Below are 19,498 nucleotides of genomic sequence, written 5' to 3'. Positions count from 1 at the left end.
ATCTGCCCCCAGCCACCCCAGAAAAGGCACATCTGGAAGATGCGCCTATTCTGGCACTTGGCCACTCTCTTCCCATTCCCGTGTAGCGGTGGGATATGGGGTAATGAAGGGTTAATGTCACCTTGCTATTGTAAGGTGACATTAAGCCAAATTAATAATGGAGAGGCGTCAATTATGACACCTATCCATTATTAATCCAATACTAGTAAAGGGTTAAAAAAACACACACACATTATTAAAAATAATTTTAATGAAATAAAAACAAAGGTTGTTGTAATAATTTATTCTACTCTCAATCCAATCACTGAAGACCCTCGATCTGTACAAAAAAAAAAAAAACAATATCCATACCTTCCGATGATCCCATAGGGGAGGAGCCGCATATTCATTGCTGTAAATGATCGGTGCCATGTGACCGCTCAATTACAGGAAGAAGCTGCAGCGCCGGAGAAGCCAGGGACTGCAGGGACCGCGTCGCAGCAGGTAAGGGGAGCGCAGCGCTATAATTACCTGCTCCTCGCTCCGGTACGGCTCCGTCTGCAGCGTTCTCTGGCAGTGACGCTCAGGTTAGAGGGCGCTGTGACGTAGTCAGTGCGCGCCCTCTGCTGAGCGTCAGTGCTGGAGACGGAGCCGCACGAGGAGCAGGTAATTATTGAAAGCGCTGGCGTCCTGAGAAGAGAGGTGAGTATGTGATTTTTTTTTTTATTGCAGCCGCATTCTATATGGCACAGCATTATAAGGAGCACCTATGGGGCCATAATCAAAGGTGCAGAGCATTCTATATGGCACAGCATTATAAGGAGCACCTATGGGGCCATAATCAAAGGTGCAGAGCATATATGGCACAGCATTATAAGGAGAATCTATGGGGCCATAATCAAAGGTGCAGAGCATATATGGCACAGCATTATAAGGAGCACCTATGGGGCCATAATCAAAGGTGCAGAGCATATATGGCACAGCATTATAAGGAGCACCTATGGGGCCATAATCAAAGGTGCAGGGCATATATGGCACAGCATTATAAGGAACACCTATGGGGCCATAATCAAAGGTGCAGGGCATATATGGCACAGCATTATAAGGAGCACCTATGGGGCCATAATCAAAGGTGCAGAGCATATATGGCACAGCATTATAAGGGGCATCTATGGGGCCATAATGAACGGTGCAGAGCATATATGGCACAGCATTATAAGGAGCACCTATGGGGCCATAATCAAAGGTGCAGAGCATATATGGCACAGCATTATAAGGAGCATTTATGGGGCAATAATCAAAGGTGCAGAGCAATATATGGCACAGCATTATAAGGAGCACCTATGGGGCCATAAAGGTGCAGAGCATATATGGCACAGCATTATAAGGAGCATTTATGGGGCAATAATCAAAGGTGCAGAGCATATATGGCACAGCATTATAAGGAGCATCTATGGGGCCATAATCAAAGGTGCAGAGCAATATATATGGCACAGCATTATAAGGAGCATCTATGGGGCCATAATCAACGGTGCAGAGCATATATGGCACAGCATTATAAGGAGCATCTATGGGGCCATAATCAACGGTGCAGAGCATATATGGCACAGCTTTATAAGGAGTACCTATGGGGCCATAATCAAAGGTGCAGAGCATATATGGCACAGCGTTATAAGGAACACCTATGGGCCATAATCAAAGGTGCAGAGCATATATGGCACAGCTTTATAAGGAGTACCTATGGGGCCATAATCAACGGTGCAGAGCATATATGGCACAGCTTTATAAGGAGCACCTATGGGGCCATAATCAAAGGTGCAGAGCATATATGGCACAGCATTATAAGGAGTATCTATGGGGCCATAATCAAAGGTGCAGAGCATATATGGCACAGCATGATAAGGAGCATTTATGGGGCCATAATCAAAGGTGCAGAGCAATATATATGGCACAGCATTATAAGGAGCATTTATGGGGCCATAATCAAAGGTGCAGAGCATATATGGCACAGCATTATAAGGAGCACCTATGGGGCCATAATCAAAGGTGCAGAGCATATATGGCACAGCATTATAAGGGGCATCTATGGGGCCATAATCAAAGGTGCAGAGTATATATGGCACAGCATTATAAGGAGCATTTATGGGGCCATAATCAAAGGTGCAGAGCATATATGGCACAGCATTATAAGGAACACCTATGGGGCCATAATCAAAGGTGCAGAGCATATATGACACAGCATTATAAGGAGCATTTATGGGGCCATAATCAAAGGTACAGAGCATATATGGCACAGCATTATAAGGAGCATCTATGGGGCCATAATCAAAGGTGCAGAGCATATATGGCACAGCATTATAAGGAGCACCTATGGGGCCATAATCAAAGGTGCAGAGCATATATGGCACAGCTTTATAAGGAACACCTATGGGGCCATAATCAAAGGTGCAGAGCATATATGGCACAGCATTATAAGGAACACCTATGGGGCCATAATCAAAGGTGCAGAGCATATATGACACAGCATTATAAGGAGCACCTATGGGGCCATAATCAAAGGTGCAGAGCATTATATATGGCACAGCATTATAAGGAGCATCTATGGGGCCATAATCAAAGGTGCAGAGCATATATGGGGCACAGCATTATAAGGGGCATCTATGGGGCCATAATCAAAGGTGCAGAGCATATATGGCACAGCATTATAAGGAGCACCTATGGGGCCATAATCAAAGGTGCAGAGCATATATGGCACAGCTTTATAAGGAGCATTTATGGGGCCATAATCAAAGGTGCAGAGCAATATATATGGCACAGCATTATAAGGAGCACCTATGGGCCATAATCAAAGGTGCAGAGCATATATGGCACAGCATTATAAGGGGCATCTATGGGGCCATAATCAAAGGTGCAGAGCATATATGGCACAGCATTATAAGGAACACCTATGGGGCCATAATCAAAGGTGCAGAGCATATATGGCACAGCTTTATAAGGAGCATTTATGGGGCCATAATCAAAGGTGCAGAGCAATATATATGGCACAGCATTATAAGGAGCACCTATGGGCCATAATCAAAGGTGCAGAGCATATATGGCACAGCATTATAAGGAACACCTATGGGGCCATAATCAAAGGTGCAGAGCATATATGGCACAGCATTATAAGGAACACCTATGGGGCCATAATCAACGGTGCAGAGCATTATATATGGCACAGCATTATAAGGAGCATCTATGGGGCCATAATCAAAGGTGCAGAGCATATATGGCACAGCATTATAAGGAGCATTTATGGGGCCATAATCAAAGGTGCAGAGCATATATGGCACAGCATTATAAGGAGCACCTATGGGGCCATAATCAAAGGTGCAGAGCATATATGGCACAGCATTATAAGGAGCACCTATGGGGCCATAATCAAAGGTGCAGAGCATATATGGCACAGCATTATAAGGAGCATCTATGGGGCAATAATCAAAGGTGCAGAGCATATATGGCACAGCATTATAAGGAGCATTTATGGGGCCATAATCAAAGGTACAGAGCATATATGGCACAGCATTATAAGGGGCATTTATGGGGCCATAATCAAAGGTGCAGAGCATATATGGCACAGCATTATAAAGAGCATTTATGGGGCAATAATCAAAGGTGCAGAGCATATATGGCACAGCATTATAAGGGGCATTTATGGGGCCATAATCAAAGGTGCAGAGCATATATGGCACAGCATTATAAGGAGCATCTATGGGGCCATAATCAAAGGTGCAGAGCATATATGGCACAGCATTATAAGGAGCACCTATGGGGCCATAATCAAAGGTGCAGAGCATATATGGCACAGCATTATAAGGAGCACCTATGGGGCCATAATCAAAGGTGCAGAGCATATATGGCACAGCATTATAAGGGGCATCTATGGGGCCATAATCAAAGGTGCAGAGCATATATGGCACAGCATTATAAGGAGCATCTATGGGGCCATAATCAAAGGTGCAGAGCATATATGGCACAGCATTATAAGGAGCATCTATGGGGCCATAATCAAAGGTGCAGAGCATATATGGCACAGCATTATAAGGAGCATCTATGGGGCCATAATCAAAGGTGCAGAGCATATATGGCACAGCATTATAAGGGGCATCTATGGGGCCATCATCAAAGGTGCAGAGCATATATGGCACAGCATTATAAGGAGCATCTATGGGGCCATAATCAAAGGTGCAGAGCATATATGGCACAGCATTATAAGGAGCATCTATGGGGCCATCATCAAAGGTGCAGAGCATATATGGCACAGCATTATAAGGAGCATTTATGGGGCCATAATCAAAGGTGCAGAGCAATAAATATGGCACAGCATTATAAGGAGCATTTATGGGGCCATAATCAAAGGTGCAGAGCAATATATATGGCACAGCATTATTAGGAGCACCTATGGGCCATAATCAAAGGTGCAGAGCATATATGGCACAGCATTATAAGGGGCATCTATGGGGCCATAATCAAAGGTGCAGAGCATATATGGCACAGCATTATAAGGAGCATCTATGGGGCCATAATCAAAGGTGCAGAGCATATATGGCACAGCATTATAAGGAGCATCTATGGGGCCATAATCAAAGGTGCAGAGCATATATGGCACAGCATTATAAGGAGCATTTATGGGGCCATAATCAAAGGTGCAGAGCAATAAATATGGCACAGCATTATAAGGAGCATTTATGGGGCCATAATCAAAGGTGCAGAGCAATATATATGGCACAGCATTATTAGGAGCACCTATGGGCCATAATCAAAGGTGCAGAGCATATATGGCACAGCATTATAAGGGGCATCTATGGGGCCATAATCAAAGGTGCAGAGCATATATGGCACAGCATTATAAGGAGCACCTATGGGGCCATAATCAACGGTGCAGAGCATATATGGCACAGCATTATAAGGAGCATCTATGGGGCCATAATCAAAGGTGCAGAGCATATATGGCACAGCATTATAAGGGGCATTTATGGGGCCATAATCAAAGGTGCAGAGCATATATGGCACAGCATTATAAGGGGCATCTATGGGGCCATAATCAAAGGTGCAGATCATATATGGCACAGCATTATAAGGAGCATCTATGGGGCCATAAAGGTGCAGAGCATATATGGCACAACATTATAAGGGGCATTTATGGGGCCATAATCAAAGGTGCAGAGCATATATGGCACAGCATTATAAGGAGCATCTATGGGGCCATAATCAAAGGTGCAGAGCAATATATATGGCACAGCATTCTAAGGAGCACCTATGGGGCCATAATCAAAGGTGCAGAGCATATATGGCACAGCATTATAAGGGGCATTTATGGGGCCATAATCAAAGGTGCAGAGCATATATGGCACAGCATTATAAGGAGCATCTATGGGGCAATAATCAAAGGTGCAGAGCATATATGGCACAGCATTATAAGGAGCATCTATGGGGCCATAATCAAAGGTGCAGAGCATATATGGCACAGCATTATAAGGAGCATTTATGGGGCCATAATCAAAGGTGCAGAGCAATATATATGGCACAGCATTCTAAGGAGCACCTATGGGGCCATAATCAAAGGTGCAGAGCATATATGGCACAGCATTATAAGGAGCACCTATGGGGCCATAATCAAAGGTGCAGAGCATATATGGCACAACATTATAAGGAGCATCTATGGGGCAATAATCAAAGGTGCAGAGCATATATGGCACAGCATTATAAGGGGCATTTATGGGGCCATAATCAAAGGTGCAGAGCATATATGGCACAGCATTATAAGGAGCATCTATGGGGCCATAATCAAAGGTGCAGAGCATATATGGCACAGCATTATAAGGAGCATCTATGGGGCCATAATCAAAGGTGCAGAGCATATATGGCACAGCATTATAAGGAGCATCTATGGGGCCATAATCAAAGGTGCAGAGCATATATGGCACAGCATTATAAGGAGCATCTATGGGGCCATAATCAAAGGTGCAGAGCATATATGGCACAGCATTATAAGGGGCATCTATGGGGCCATAATCAAAGGTGCAGAGCATATATGGCACAGCATTATAAGGAGCACCTATGGGGCCATAATCAAAGGTGCAGAGCATATATGGCACAGCTTTATAAGGAGCATTTATGGGGCCATAATCAAAGGTGCAGAGCATATATGGCACAGCATTATAAGGAGCATCTATGGGGCCATAATCAAAGGTGCAGAGCATATATGGCACAGCATTATAAGGGGCATCTATGGGGCCATAATCAAAGGTGCAGAGCATATATGGCACAGCATTATAAGGAGCACCTATGGGGCCATAATGAAAGGTGCAGAGCATATATGGCACAGCATTATAAGGAGCATTTATGGGGCCATAATCAAAGGTGCAGAGCATATATGGCACAGCATTATAAGGAGCATCTATGGGGCCATAATCAAAGGTGCAGAGCATATATGGCACAGCATTATAAGGAGCATCTATGGGGCCATAATCAAAGGTGCAGAGCATATATGGCACAGCATTATAAGGAGCACCTATGGGGCCATAAAGGTGCAGAGCATATATGGCACAGCATTATAAGGAGCATCTATGGGGCCATCATCAAAGGTGCAGAGCATATATGGCACAGCATTATAAGGAGCATCTATGGGGCCATAATCAAAGGTGCAGAGCATATATGGCACAGCATTATAAGGAGCACCTATGGGGCCATAATCAAAGGTGCAGAGCATATATGGCACAGCTTTATAAGGAGCATTTATGGGGCCATAATCAAAGGTGCAGAGCATATATGGCACAGCATTATAAGGAGCATCTATGGGGCCATCATCAAAGGTGCAGAGCATATATGGCACAGCATTATAAGGAGCACCTATGGGGCCATAATCAAAGGTGCAGAGCATATATGGCACAGCATTATAAGGAGCACCTATGGGGCCATAATCAAAGGTGCAGAGCCTATATGGCACAGCTTTATAAGGAGCATTTATGGGGCCATAATCAAAGGTGCAGAGCATATATGGCACAGCATTATAAGGAGCATCTATGGGGCCATAATCAAAGGTGCAGAGCATATATGGCACAGCATTATAAGGGGCATCTATGGGGCCATAATCAAAGGTGCAGAGCATATATGGCACAGCATTATAAGGAGCACCTATGGGGCCATAATCAAAGGTGCAGAGCATATATGGCACAGCTTTATAAGGAGCATTTATGGGGCCATAATCAAAGGTGCAGAGCATATATGGCACAGCATTATAAGGAGCATCTATGGGGCCATAATCAAAGGTGCAGAGCATATATGGCACAGCATTATAAGGAGCATCTATGGGGCCATAATCAAAGGTGCAGAGCATATATGGCACAGCATTATAAGGAGCACCTATGGGGCCATAAAGGTGCAGAGCATATATGGCACAGCATTATAAGGAGCATCTATGGGGCCATCATCAAAGGTGCAGAGCATATATGGCACAGCATTATAAGGAGCATCTATGGGGCCATAATCAAAGGTGCAGAGCATATATGGCACAGCATTATAAGGAGCACCTATGGGGCCATAATCAAAGGTGCAGAGCATATATGGCACAGCTTTATAAGGAGCATTTATGGGGCCATAATCAAAGGTGCAGAGCATATATGGCACAGCATTATAAGGAGCATCTATGGGGCCATAATCAAAGGTGCAGAGCATATATGGCACAGCATTATAAGGAGCATCTATGGGGCCATCATCAAAGGTGCAGAGCATATATGGCACAGCATTATAAGGAGCACCTATGGGGCCATAATCAAAGGTGCAGAGCATATATGGCACAGCTTTATAAGGAGCATTTATGGGGCCATAATCAAAGGTGCAGAGCATATATGGCACAGCATTATAAGGAGCATCTATGGGGCCATAATCAAAGGTGCAGAGCATATATGGCACAGCTTTATAAGGAGCATTTATGGGGCCATAATCAAAGGTGCAGAGCAATAAATATGGCACAGCATTATAAGGAGCATTTATGGGGCCATAATCAAAGGTGCAGAGCAATATATATGGCACAGCATTATAAGGAGCATCTATGGGGCCATAATCAAAGGTGCAGAGCATATATGGCACAGCATTATAAGGAGCATTTATGGGGCCATAATCAAAGGTGCAGAGCAATAAATATGGCACAGCATTATAAGGAGCATTTATGGGGCCATAATCAAAGGTGCAGAGCAATATATATGGCACAGCATTATTAGGAGCACCTATGGGCCATAATCAAAGGTGCAGAGCATATATGGCACAGCATTATAAGGGGCATCTATGGGGCCATAATCAAAGGTGCAGAGCATATATGGCACAGCATTATAAGGAGCACCTATGGGGCCATAATCAACGGTGCAGAGCATATATGGCACAGCATTATAAGGAGCATCTATGGGGCCATAATCAAAGGTGCAGAGCATATATGGCACAGCATTATAAGGGGCATTTATGGGGCCATAATCAAAGGTGCAGAGCATATATGGCACAGCATTATAAGGGGCATCTATGGGGCCATAATCAAAGGTGCAGATCATATATGGCACAGCATTATAAGGAGCATCTATGGGGCCATAAAGGTGCAGAGCATATATGGCACAACATTATAAGGGGCATTTATGGGGCCATAATCAAAGGTGCAGAGCATATATGGCACAGCATTATAAGGAGCATCTATGGGGCCATAATCAAAGGTGCAGAGCATATATGGCACAGCATTATAAGGAGCATTTATGGGGCCATAATCAAAGGTGCAGAGCAATATATATGGCACAGCATTATAAGGAGCATCTATGGGGCCATAATCAAAGGTGCAGAGCATATATGGCACAGCATTATAAGGAGCATATATGGGGCCATAATCAAAGGTGCAGAGAATATATGGCACAGCATTATAAGGAGCATCTATGGGGCCATAATCAAAGGTGCAGAGCATATATGGCACAGCATTATAAGGAGCATCTATGGGGCCATAATCAAAGGTGCAGAGCATATATGGCACAGCATTATAAGGAGCATTTATGGGGCCATAATCAAAGGTGCAGAGCAATATATATGGCACAGCATTATAAGGAGCATCTATGGGGCCATAATCAAAGGTGCAGAGCATATATGGCACAGCATTATAAGGAGCATATATGGGGCCATAATCAAAGGTGCAGAGAATATATGGCACAGCATTATAAGGAGCATCTATGGGGCCATAATCAAAGGTGCAGAGCATATATGGCACAGCATTATAAGGAGCATTTATGGGGCCATAATCAAAGGTGCAGAGCAATATATATGGCACAGCATTATAAGGAGCATCTATGGGGCCATAATCAAAGGTGCAGAGCATATATGGCACAGCATTATAAGGAGCATTTATGGGGCCATAATCAAAGGTGCAGAGCAATATATATGGCACAGCATTATAAGGAGCATCTATGGGGCCATAATCAAAGGTGCAGAGCATATATGGCACAGCATTATAAGGAGCATATATGGGGCCATAATCAAAGGTGCAGAGAATATATGGCACAGCATTATAAGGAGCATCTATGGGGCCATAATCAAAGGTGCAGAGCATATATGGCACAGCATTATAAGGAGCATCTATGGGGCCATAATCAAAGGTGCAGATCATATATGGCACAGCATTATAAGGAGCATCTATGGGGCCATAATCAACGGTGCAGAGCATATATGGCACAGCATTATAAGGAGCACCTATGGGGCCATAAAGGTGCAGAGCATATATGGCACAACATTATAAGGAGCATCTATGGGGCCATAATCAAAGGTGCAGAGCATATATGGCACAGCATTATAAGGAGCATCTATGGGGCAATAATCAAAGGTGCAGATCATATATGGCACAGCATTATAAGGAGCACCTATGGGGCCATAAAGGTGCAGAGCATATATGGCACAACATTATAAGGGGCATTTATGGGGCCATAATCAAAGGTGCAGAGCATATATGGCACAGCATTATAAGGAGCATCTATGGGGCCATAATCAAAGGTGCAGAGCATATATGGCACAGCATTATAAGGAGCACCTATGGGGCCATAATGAAAGGTGCAGAGCAGATATGGCAGAGCATTATAAGGAGCATCTATGGGGCCATAATCAAAGGTGCAGAGCATATATGGCACAGCATTATAAGGAGCATCTATGGGGCCATAATCAAAGGTGCAGAGCATATATGGCACAGCATTATAAGGAGCATTTATGGGGCCATAATCAAAGGTGCAGAGCATATATGGCACAGCATTATAAGGAGCATCTATGGGGCCATAATCAAAGGTGCAGAGCATATATGGCACAGCATTATAAGGAGCATCTATGGGGCCATAATCAAAGGTACAGAGCATATATGGCACAGCATTATAAGGAGCACCTATGGGGCCATAATCAAAGGTGCAGGGCATATATGGCACAGCTTTATAAGGAGCATCTATGGGGCCATAATCAAAGGTGCAGAGCATATATGGCACAGCATTATAAGGAACACCTATGGGGCCATAATCAAAGGTGCAGGGCATATATGGCACAGCTTTATAAGGAGCACCTATGGGGCCATAATCAAAGGTGCAGAGCATATATGGCACAGCATTATAAGGGGCATCTATGGGGCCATAATCAAAGGTGCAGGGCATATATGGCACAGCTTTATAAGGAGCACCTATGGGGCCATAATCAAAGGTGCAGAGCATATATGGCACAGCATTATAAGGAGCATTTATGGGGCCATAATCAAAGGTGCAGAGCATATATGTCACAGCATTATAAGGAGCACCTATGGGGCCATAATCAAAGGTGCAGAGCATATATGGCACAGCATTATAAGGGGCATCTATGGGGCCATAATCAAAGGTGCAGGGCATATATGGCACAGCTTTATAAGGAGCACCTATGGGGCCATAATCAAAGGTGCAGAGCATATATGGCACAGCATTATAAGGAGCATCTATGGGGCCATAATCAAAGGTGCAGAGCATATATGGCACAGCATTATAAGGAGCATCTATGGGGCCATAATCAAAGGTGCAGAGCATATATGGCACAGCATTATAAGGAGCACCTATGGGGCCATAATCAAAGGTACAGAGCATATATGGCACAGCATTATAAGGGGCATCTATGGGGCCATAATCAAAGGTGCAGAGCATATATGGCACAGCATTATAAGGAGCACCTATGGGGCCATAAAGGTGCAGAGCATATATGGCACAGCATTATAAGGAACACCTATGGGGCCATAATCAAAGGTGCAGAGCATATATGGCACAGCATTATAAGGAGCACCTATGGGGCCATAATGAACGGTGCAGAGCATTCTATATGGCACAGCTTTATAAGGAGCATCTATGGGGCCATAATGAACGGTGCAGAGCATTCTATATGGCACAGCTTTATAAGGAGCATCTATGGGGCCATAATGAATGGTGCAGAGCATTCTATATAGCACAGTTGTATATGGAGCATCTATGGGGCAATAATGAACGGTGCAGAGCATCTATTTTTATTTTTGAAATTCACCGGTAGCTGCTGCATTTTCCACCCTAGGCTTATACTCGAGTCAATAAGTTTTCCCAGTTTTTTGTGGCAAAATTAGGGGGGTCGGCTTATACTCGGATCGGCTTATACTCGAGTATATACGGTATGTGTCTCACTGACACATATATATATATATATATATATATACCTATTCTATGTGTACACATTTATTCTACCTATTCTACTGTAAGCTGTCAGTGTGATTTTACTGTACACCGCACTGAATTACCGGCTTTTCTCTCTAACACCGCTGCGTATTCCTCGCAAGTCACACTGCTTGTCCGTGTGTAATCCATATTTTTGTGGCTTCCATAGACTTTCATTGACGTTTTATTTGCGCAGTACGGTGACAAACGCAGCATGCTGCGATTTTCTACGGCCGTAGAAAGCCGTATAATACTGATCAGTAAAATACAGCAGATAGGAGCAGGGGCATAGAGAATAATTGTGCCGTATGTTATGCGAGTTTTACGGACGTAGTTTCTGTGCTCTTACGTCCGTAAAACTCGCTAGTGTGAGGCCGGCCTAAGGCTGCCGTCACACTAGCAGTATTTGGTCAGTATTTTACATCAGTATTTCTCAGCCAAAACCAGGAGAGGGTGATAAATGCAGACGTGGTGCATATGTGTCTATTATACTTTTCCTCTAATTCTTCCACTGCTGGTTTTGGCTACAAATACTGATGTAAAATACTGACCAAATACTGCTAGTGTGACGGCAGCCTAATGGTCCGACTGCTGTGGGATTTTTTTTTCTCGCACCCATTGACTTCTATTGCGAGATGTGATCCAATTTCCAATTACAATCGCAGCATGCTGCAATTTTTTTCCAGTCCGATCGTGATCCGGGCTGGGAAAAAAAGAAATTGCAGATGAACACACAATGATAGAATAACATTGGTCCAAATGCAATAAGATTTATAATCTGATTGTATTAGTCAGATTTCATTGCAAGTGGGAATGAGCCCATATGCTGAAGTTCAAAGGAGACTGAGATTTAAACTATATAGTGTGGTACTGTGCTATTGCAGTATGTACTGTAACTGATAGGACGATAGCAGTTTAACCCCTTTCCGACATCGGGCGTAATAGTATACCGATGTTGTTCGCCTCCTGTTTGGTGCGGGCTTTGGTGCTGTGCCTGCAACAGCCACGGGTGGAATCGCGATCCACCCGCAGCTGTTAACTAGTTAAATGCCACTGTCAATTTCTGACAGCGGCATTTAACTTGCGCTACTGACAAGCGCGCCGGAAATTCTGCCCATCGGTGACTCCGTCATGTGATTGCAGGTCACCGATGGGTTGGCATGACAACCAGAGGTCTCCTGCAGATCTTTATGATTGTCATAGCCAGATTGCAAGTGAGCATTTCTGGTACATACAGGCGATCTGATCCTGTATGCTACAGACCTGATCGGACAACTGCAGCTTCTAGTCTCCCATAGAAGCATGCAAAAAGTAAAAAAATAAAATAAAATTTCAAATCACCCCCCTTTCGCCCCATTCAAAATAAAACAATAAAAAAATAAAACATACACATATTTGGTATCGCCGCATTCAGAATTGCCCGATCTAGCAATATAAAAAAAGAATTAACCCGATCGTTAAACATTGTAACGAGAAAAAAGTAAAAACGCCAGAATTACTTTTTTTGATCACCGCAACAATGCATTAAAATGCATTAAAAAGGCACGCAAAAAATAAGCCCTCACCCAACCCGAGATCCAAAAAATGGAGACGCTACAGGTATTGGAAATTGGTGCAATTTTTTTTTCTTTTACAAACTTTGGAATTTTTTTTTCACCACTTAAATAAAAAAGAACCTAGACATGTTTGTTGTCTACGAACTTATAATGACCTGGAAAATCATAATGGCAGGTCAGTTTTACCATTTAGTGAACATGGTAAAAAAAAACCCCAAAAAACAACTGTGGGATTGCACTTTTTTGCATTTTCACCGCACTTGGAATTTTTTTTCAGTTTTCCAGTACACGATATGTTAAAATAAACTTGTCCCACAAAAAACAAGCCCTCACATGGCCATTTGACCAAAAAATAAAAAAGTTATGGCTCTGGGAAGAAGGGGAACAAAAAATGGCCCGGGGGGTTAAAGTTCCCTAAGAAGACTAAAAAAAAATAAAGTATAAAAAAATAAAAGTTCAAATCACCTCCATTTTCCCCACTGAAAATAAAAAGATAAGAAAAAAATAAACATATTTGGTAATGCTACATTCAGAAAAGACCGATTTATCGAAATATAAAATTAAATAACCCAATCAGTAAATGCCTTAACGAGAAAGAAAATCAAAAACAGCCAGAAATGTGTTTTTTTGGCCACTACTCCACCCTAAAAAATGCAGTAACAGCACATTAAAACATTGTATTTAATCAAAAATCGTGTCAAAACACCTCATCATGCCAAAAACAAACCGTTACTCAGCTCAATCGATATAAAAAGAAAAAGTTTACATATCTCGAAATATGGCAATACAAACCAAAAATTAATTTTTATTTTGCAAATTTTCTTTTTTCTCTACTTAAATAAAAAAATCTTTACAAGTTTCATATCTCTGTACTCATGCTGAGAATGTTTCACAGTAACACAACAAAATGTGTGCCATAAAAACAAAATGCAAAAAAAGTCAGAATTACATTTTTATTCCCAATTTCAACACTTTTGACATTTTTACAGTACATTAAATGGTAAAATGAATGGTGTTATTCAAAACTACAGCTCAGCCTGCAAAAAACAAGCCATTGTATGTTTATGTGGACAGGAAAATAAAAAAGGAAGAAGTGGAGGGAAAAAAACATAAAAATGAAAATTGATTGTGGAGTGAAGGGGTTAATGTATTAAATCTGATTACCGTATGTTGTATTGTGTAGGTACATGCTATCAAAATATTTTATTACCTTAATATTTTGGCATAAAACAACAGCATCAAACTTTCCTGAAGTAATTATTGACAAAGTTCTGCTGAATCATGTATTTCCAATTATTGCTGATATTAAAAAAAAATCATTGTATGTATCAAAATTAATTAGTGCCGAACCTCCTATAATGAAAATTATGTGCAATACTGATTAATTGAAGACAATATAAATGTACTGTTTTCATCCTCAGTTATAAGTCATACAGATAGTTTTATTATCTGAAAATAAAAAATATTTATAGATGTGTAGATCATATGAGACTAAGGATAAGTATCAAAGGGCAATAGTTATGTTTTTAACATTTCTTACAACACAGCAGCATATCAAAATAATAAATCCAATATCGACTGACGAATCATTATGTTCTAAATTCCGGAGATTGCCAATCTTTATTAAACAAGTCACTCCCATGCATGTGAGCAGATTATCAAAATGAAGAGGAAATGTACTGTTCAGAGAAGAACAAATTAAAAGTGTCAATGCCTTTATTAATATTACTCCCTAAAAATACTCCCTAATTCGCTTTAAAACGTGGACAAGAAAAGGAATATACATTAGATCCTTATTCCTCTCGAAAAAATGAAAATATGGTCTAGAGAACCTGCCACCTGGATTTAGACCACTAACTCATTGCATGTCTTGCAGCTACCTTCGCGTTCAAGACATGTGATTACTCCCTATAAAAGATTTTTTTACTGGTTAATAGAGTGTATACATTACCCAAGATGAGACCACGACCATCCTTCATCCATCAGACAAATGGAGCTTTACAACTCATGCTCTGCTCATCTTAATGTGGATGCCTATGGAGGACTCTGGCAAACCTGCGGTCATTTTAGTGTACAGTCAGAGATATGTACTGTAGGTACTTTTTTTTAGCCAACTACTGTGTCAGGATTCGAACCTAGCAGCTCCTGCGCACCAGTCGGCAGCTTTTCCTTCTGGGCTATTCAGCTTGCTGGACAGTTCTGTGCTTATCCAAATAATTGAACCTATGTTGTTGCTGATGTCTCCTCCCTGAGTTTCCTGTTGGATACCACCCTGAGTTCCTCTTTGGCTCATTCTGATTGCACATCCTATTTAAACCTGGCCTTGGTCTCAGTTCCTTGCATGATTATTGAGCTACCTGCCTTTAGTCAAGCTTCTTTCCACCTGCGATTCCTTCAAACGACACTACTGCTCCTGGTAAATGACCTCTGGCTTCCTTGGCTACGATTCCTGCTTATTCCTTGAAACGACACTACTGCTCCTGGTAAACGACCTTTGGCTTCCTTGACTACAATTCCTGCTTATTCCTTCAAACGATACTACTGCTCCTGTTAAATGACCTCTGGCTTCCTTGACTGTGATTCCTGCTTATTCCTTCAAATGACACTAATGCTCCTGGTAAACGACCTTTGGCTTCCTTGGCTACAATTCCTGCTTATTCCTTGAAATGACACTACTGCTCCTGGTAAACGACCTTTGGCTTCCTTGACTACGATTCCTGCTTATTCCTTCAAACGACACTACTGCTCCTGGTAAATGACCTCTGGCTTCCTTGACTGTGATTCCTGGTTATTCCTTCAAATGACACTAATGCTCCTGGTAAACAACCTTTGGCTTCCTTGACTACGATTCCTGCTTATTCCTTCAAACAACACTACTGCTACTGGTAAATGACCTCTGGCTTCCTTGGCTACGATTCCTGCTTATTCCTTGAAACGACACTACTGCTCCTGGTAAACGACCTTTGGCTTCCTTGACTACAATTCCTGCTTATTCCTTCAAACGATACTACTGCTCCTGTTAAATGACCTCTGGCTTCCTTGACTGTGATTCCTGCTTATTCCTTCAAATGACACTAATGCTCCTGGTAAACGACCTTTGGCTTCCTTGGCTACAATTCCTGCTTATTCCTTGAAATGACACTACTGCTCCTGGTAAACGACCTTTGGCTTCCATGACTACGATTCCTGCTTATTCCTTCAAACGACACTACTGCTCCTGGTAAATGACCTCAGGCTTCCTTGACTGTGATTCCTGGTTATTCCTTCAAATGACACTAATGCTCCTGGTAAACAACCTTTGGTTTCCTTGACTACGATTCCTGCTTATTCCTTCAAACAACACTACTGCTCCTGGTAAATGACCTCTGGCTTCCTTGGCTACGATTCCTGCTTATTCCTTGAAACGACACTACTGCTCCTGGTAAACGACCTTTGGCTTCCTTGACTACGATTCCTGCTTATTCCTTCAAACGATACTACTGCTCCTGGTAAATGACCTCTGGCTTCCTTGACTGCGATTCCTGCTTATTCCTTCAAACTACATTGCTGTTCCTGTGAATCGACTCCTTGGCTGTTCCAGACTACGCTACCTGCCCGGTGCTGCCCCTAGTGGTTGCATTATCACTACTCCAACCAGGTCAGTCCGTAACATACTGTATGCATCCAGTGCTTTTGCATAGCAAAGATGCTGTGTCATATCTACAGAGCCACTTATTTCAACTTTATTACAGCTTTTTCTGACTTTTTAGCCATCACCAGTGTAATGTATGCAAATCATAATGGTGTATTTCCACTTTGATAAAAAAATAAATGGAAAATAGTTTACATAACTTGTAATTGAACATGAAATTGTCCTCCATCCATCGGACAAATGGAGCTTTACAGCTCATAGTCTACTCATCTTAATGTGGATGCCTATGGAGGAGTCGGGCAAACCAGTGGTCATTTCAGTGTACAGAGATATGTACTGTAGGTACTTTTTTAGCCAACTACTGTATGCATCCAGTGCTTGTGCATAAAAAGATGCTGCATCATATCTACAGAGCCACTTATTTAAACTTTATTACAGCTGTTTCTGACTTTTTAGCCATCATCATTGCAATGTATGCAAACTATAATTGTGTATTTCCATTTTGATAAAAAATACGGTAATTTGAAAATAGTTTACATAACTTGTAATTGAACATGAAAGTGTACATTTATATCTAGATTCATATTTATAATCCACTCTTACTGGGTTACCTCACTTATCACCATCTCTTTTAGGCATCTGATAACAACTTATGGTATTGACTATATGGCCCCTTTTCAGTATACAACATTTCATGTAAGTACCATTATTTTTTATTAATCTTCTCTATATATTTATATTCAGAGATGACTGACAAGAACAAAGCAATGGTGGACATCATATTGCAGCGCGAGATCTGACTTGTTGCACATTTCTATGTAATGATCCGATCATTACATAACCCCTTCACGACATGCGCCGTACTAGTACTGCGCATGTCGTGTCTCCCCCTTTGATGTGGGCTCCGGCTGTGAGCCCACATCAAAGTCGCGACATGTCAGCTGTTTTATACAGCTGACATGTGCGCGCAATAGCGGCGGGTGAAACCGTGATTCACCCGCCGCTATTAACCAATTAAATGCCGCTGTCAAACGCTGACAGCGGCATTTGACTACTGCTTGCGGCCGGAAATAAGCGCATCGCCGACCCCCGTCACATGATCGTGGGTCGGCGATGCGTCAGGATGGTAACCTTAGAGGTCCTTGAGACCTATATGGTTACTGATGCTGGCCTCCTGTGAGCGCCACCCTGTGGTCGGCGCTCATAGCAAGCCTGCATTTCAGCTACATAGCAGCGATCTGATGATCACTGCTATGTAGCTGAGCCGATCGAGTGATGCCAGCTTCTAGCCTCCAATGGCGGCTATTGAAGCATGGCAAAAGTTAAAAAAAAATGTTTTTAAAAATATGAAATAAATAAAAAAAAAGTTTAAATCAACCCCCCTTTCGCCCCATCCAAAATAAAACAATAAAAAAAATCAAACCTACACATATTTGGTATCGACGCATTCAGAATCGCCCGATCAATAAAAAAACATTAACCTGATCGCTATACGGTGTAGCGAGAAAAAAATTTGAAACTCCAGATTTACGTTTTTTGGTTGTCGCGACATTGCATTAAAATGCAATAACGGGCGATCAAAAGAACGTATCTGCACAAGCGTGGTATCATTAAAAATGTCAGCTCGGCGCGCAAAAAATAAGCCCTCGCCCGACCCCAGATCACGAAAAATGGAGACGCTATGGGTATCGGAAAATGGCGCTTTTTTTTTTCTTTTTTTAGCAAAGTTTTGAATTTTTTTTCACCACTTTGATAAAAACATAACGTAGACATGTTAAGTGTCTATGAACTCGTAATGACCTGGAGAATCATAATATCAGGTCAGTTTTAGCATTTAGTGAACCTAGCAAAAAAGATAAAACAAAAAAACAAGTGTGGGATTGCACTTTTTTGGAATTTTTTTCCCGTTTTCTAGTACAAGACATGGTAAAACCAATGGTGTCATTCAAAAGTACATCTCGTCCTGCAATCACAAGCCCTCACATGACCATATTGATGGAAAAATAAAAAAGTTATGGCTCTGGGAAGGAGGGGAGCGAAAAACGAAAAAGGGCCGCGGCGTGAAGGGGTTAAGTGTTGATAATGTTTCAAATTTCAAAAAAACTGACCGTCACATCCAAACATAGACTAAGTGTGAACAGGTGCTGAACCTAGAGTGACCAACTCATATACAGTCAAATAACTAAGGCATTACACTGCGGCGCTAAAACATGCAAACATGAAACATGAAAATTGAACTGCATTACTGCACTAGAAATATGAAAAAATGAGAGCGTTTAGCGCATAAATTGGCCAATTCATGTGTACCTGGTAGCCACATTAGGGCATCTCTCGTATACCAGGTCCTACACTTTCCTTTCCTCGCCGAGAATAAACGTCTTCATCTGAATGGGTACCTGTGAAACCTCTTTTGAGACTAAATTTCTCTCTCTGTGGAGGGGTAATGGACCTGCTGCGATTAAAACACCTGTGGCTAAGAGGCGGAGTGCTCAGTCAGAAGGCTAGTGAAAACAAATTTCAAAAACTGACCGTCACATCCAAACATAGACTAACAGGTGCTGAACCTAGAGTCACCAACTCATATACAGTCAATT

The 19,498-nt window shown here is 42.1% G+C and overlaps 1 protein-coding gene across 1 annotated transcript in view; it reads left to right on the top strand.

Annotated features, from left to right (window-relative positions):
- The window catches only part of CFAP95 (cilia and flagella associated protein 95), a 92,560-nt gene that overhangs the window by 34,031 nt on the left and 39,031 nt on the right, over nt 1–19,498 (top strand). Inside the window, exon 5 of the mRNA XM_069763582.1 lies at nt 17,540–17,600. Coding sequence (XP_069619683.1) covers nt 17,540–17,600 — 61 coding nt within the window. The remainder of the gene's footprint in view (nt 1–17,539; nt 17,601–19,498) is intronic.

This window comes from Ranitomeya imitator, chromosome 1 (genome assembly GCF_032444005.1).
Source record: "Ranitomeya imitator isolate aRanImi1 chromosome 1, aRanImi1.pri, whole genome shotgun sequence".
Classification (NCBI taxonomy): domain Eukaryota; kingdom Metazoa; phylum Chordata; class Amphibia; order Anura; family Dendrobatidae; genus Ranitomeya; species Ranitomeya imitator.
The sequence above is the reverse complement of the archived record's forward strand: the minus strand, read 5'-3'. Positions and strand labels throughout refer to the sequence as shown.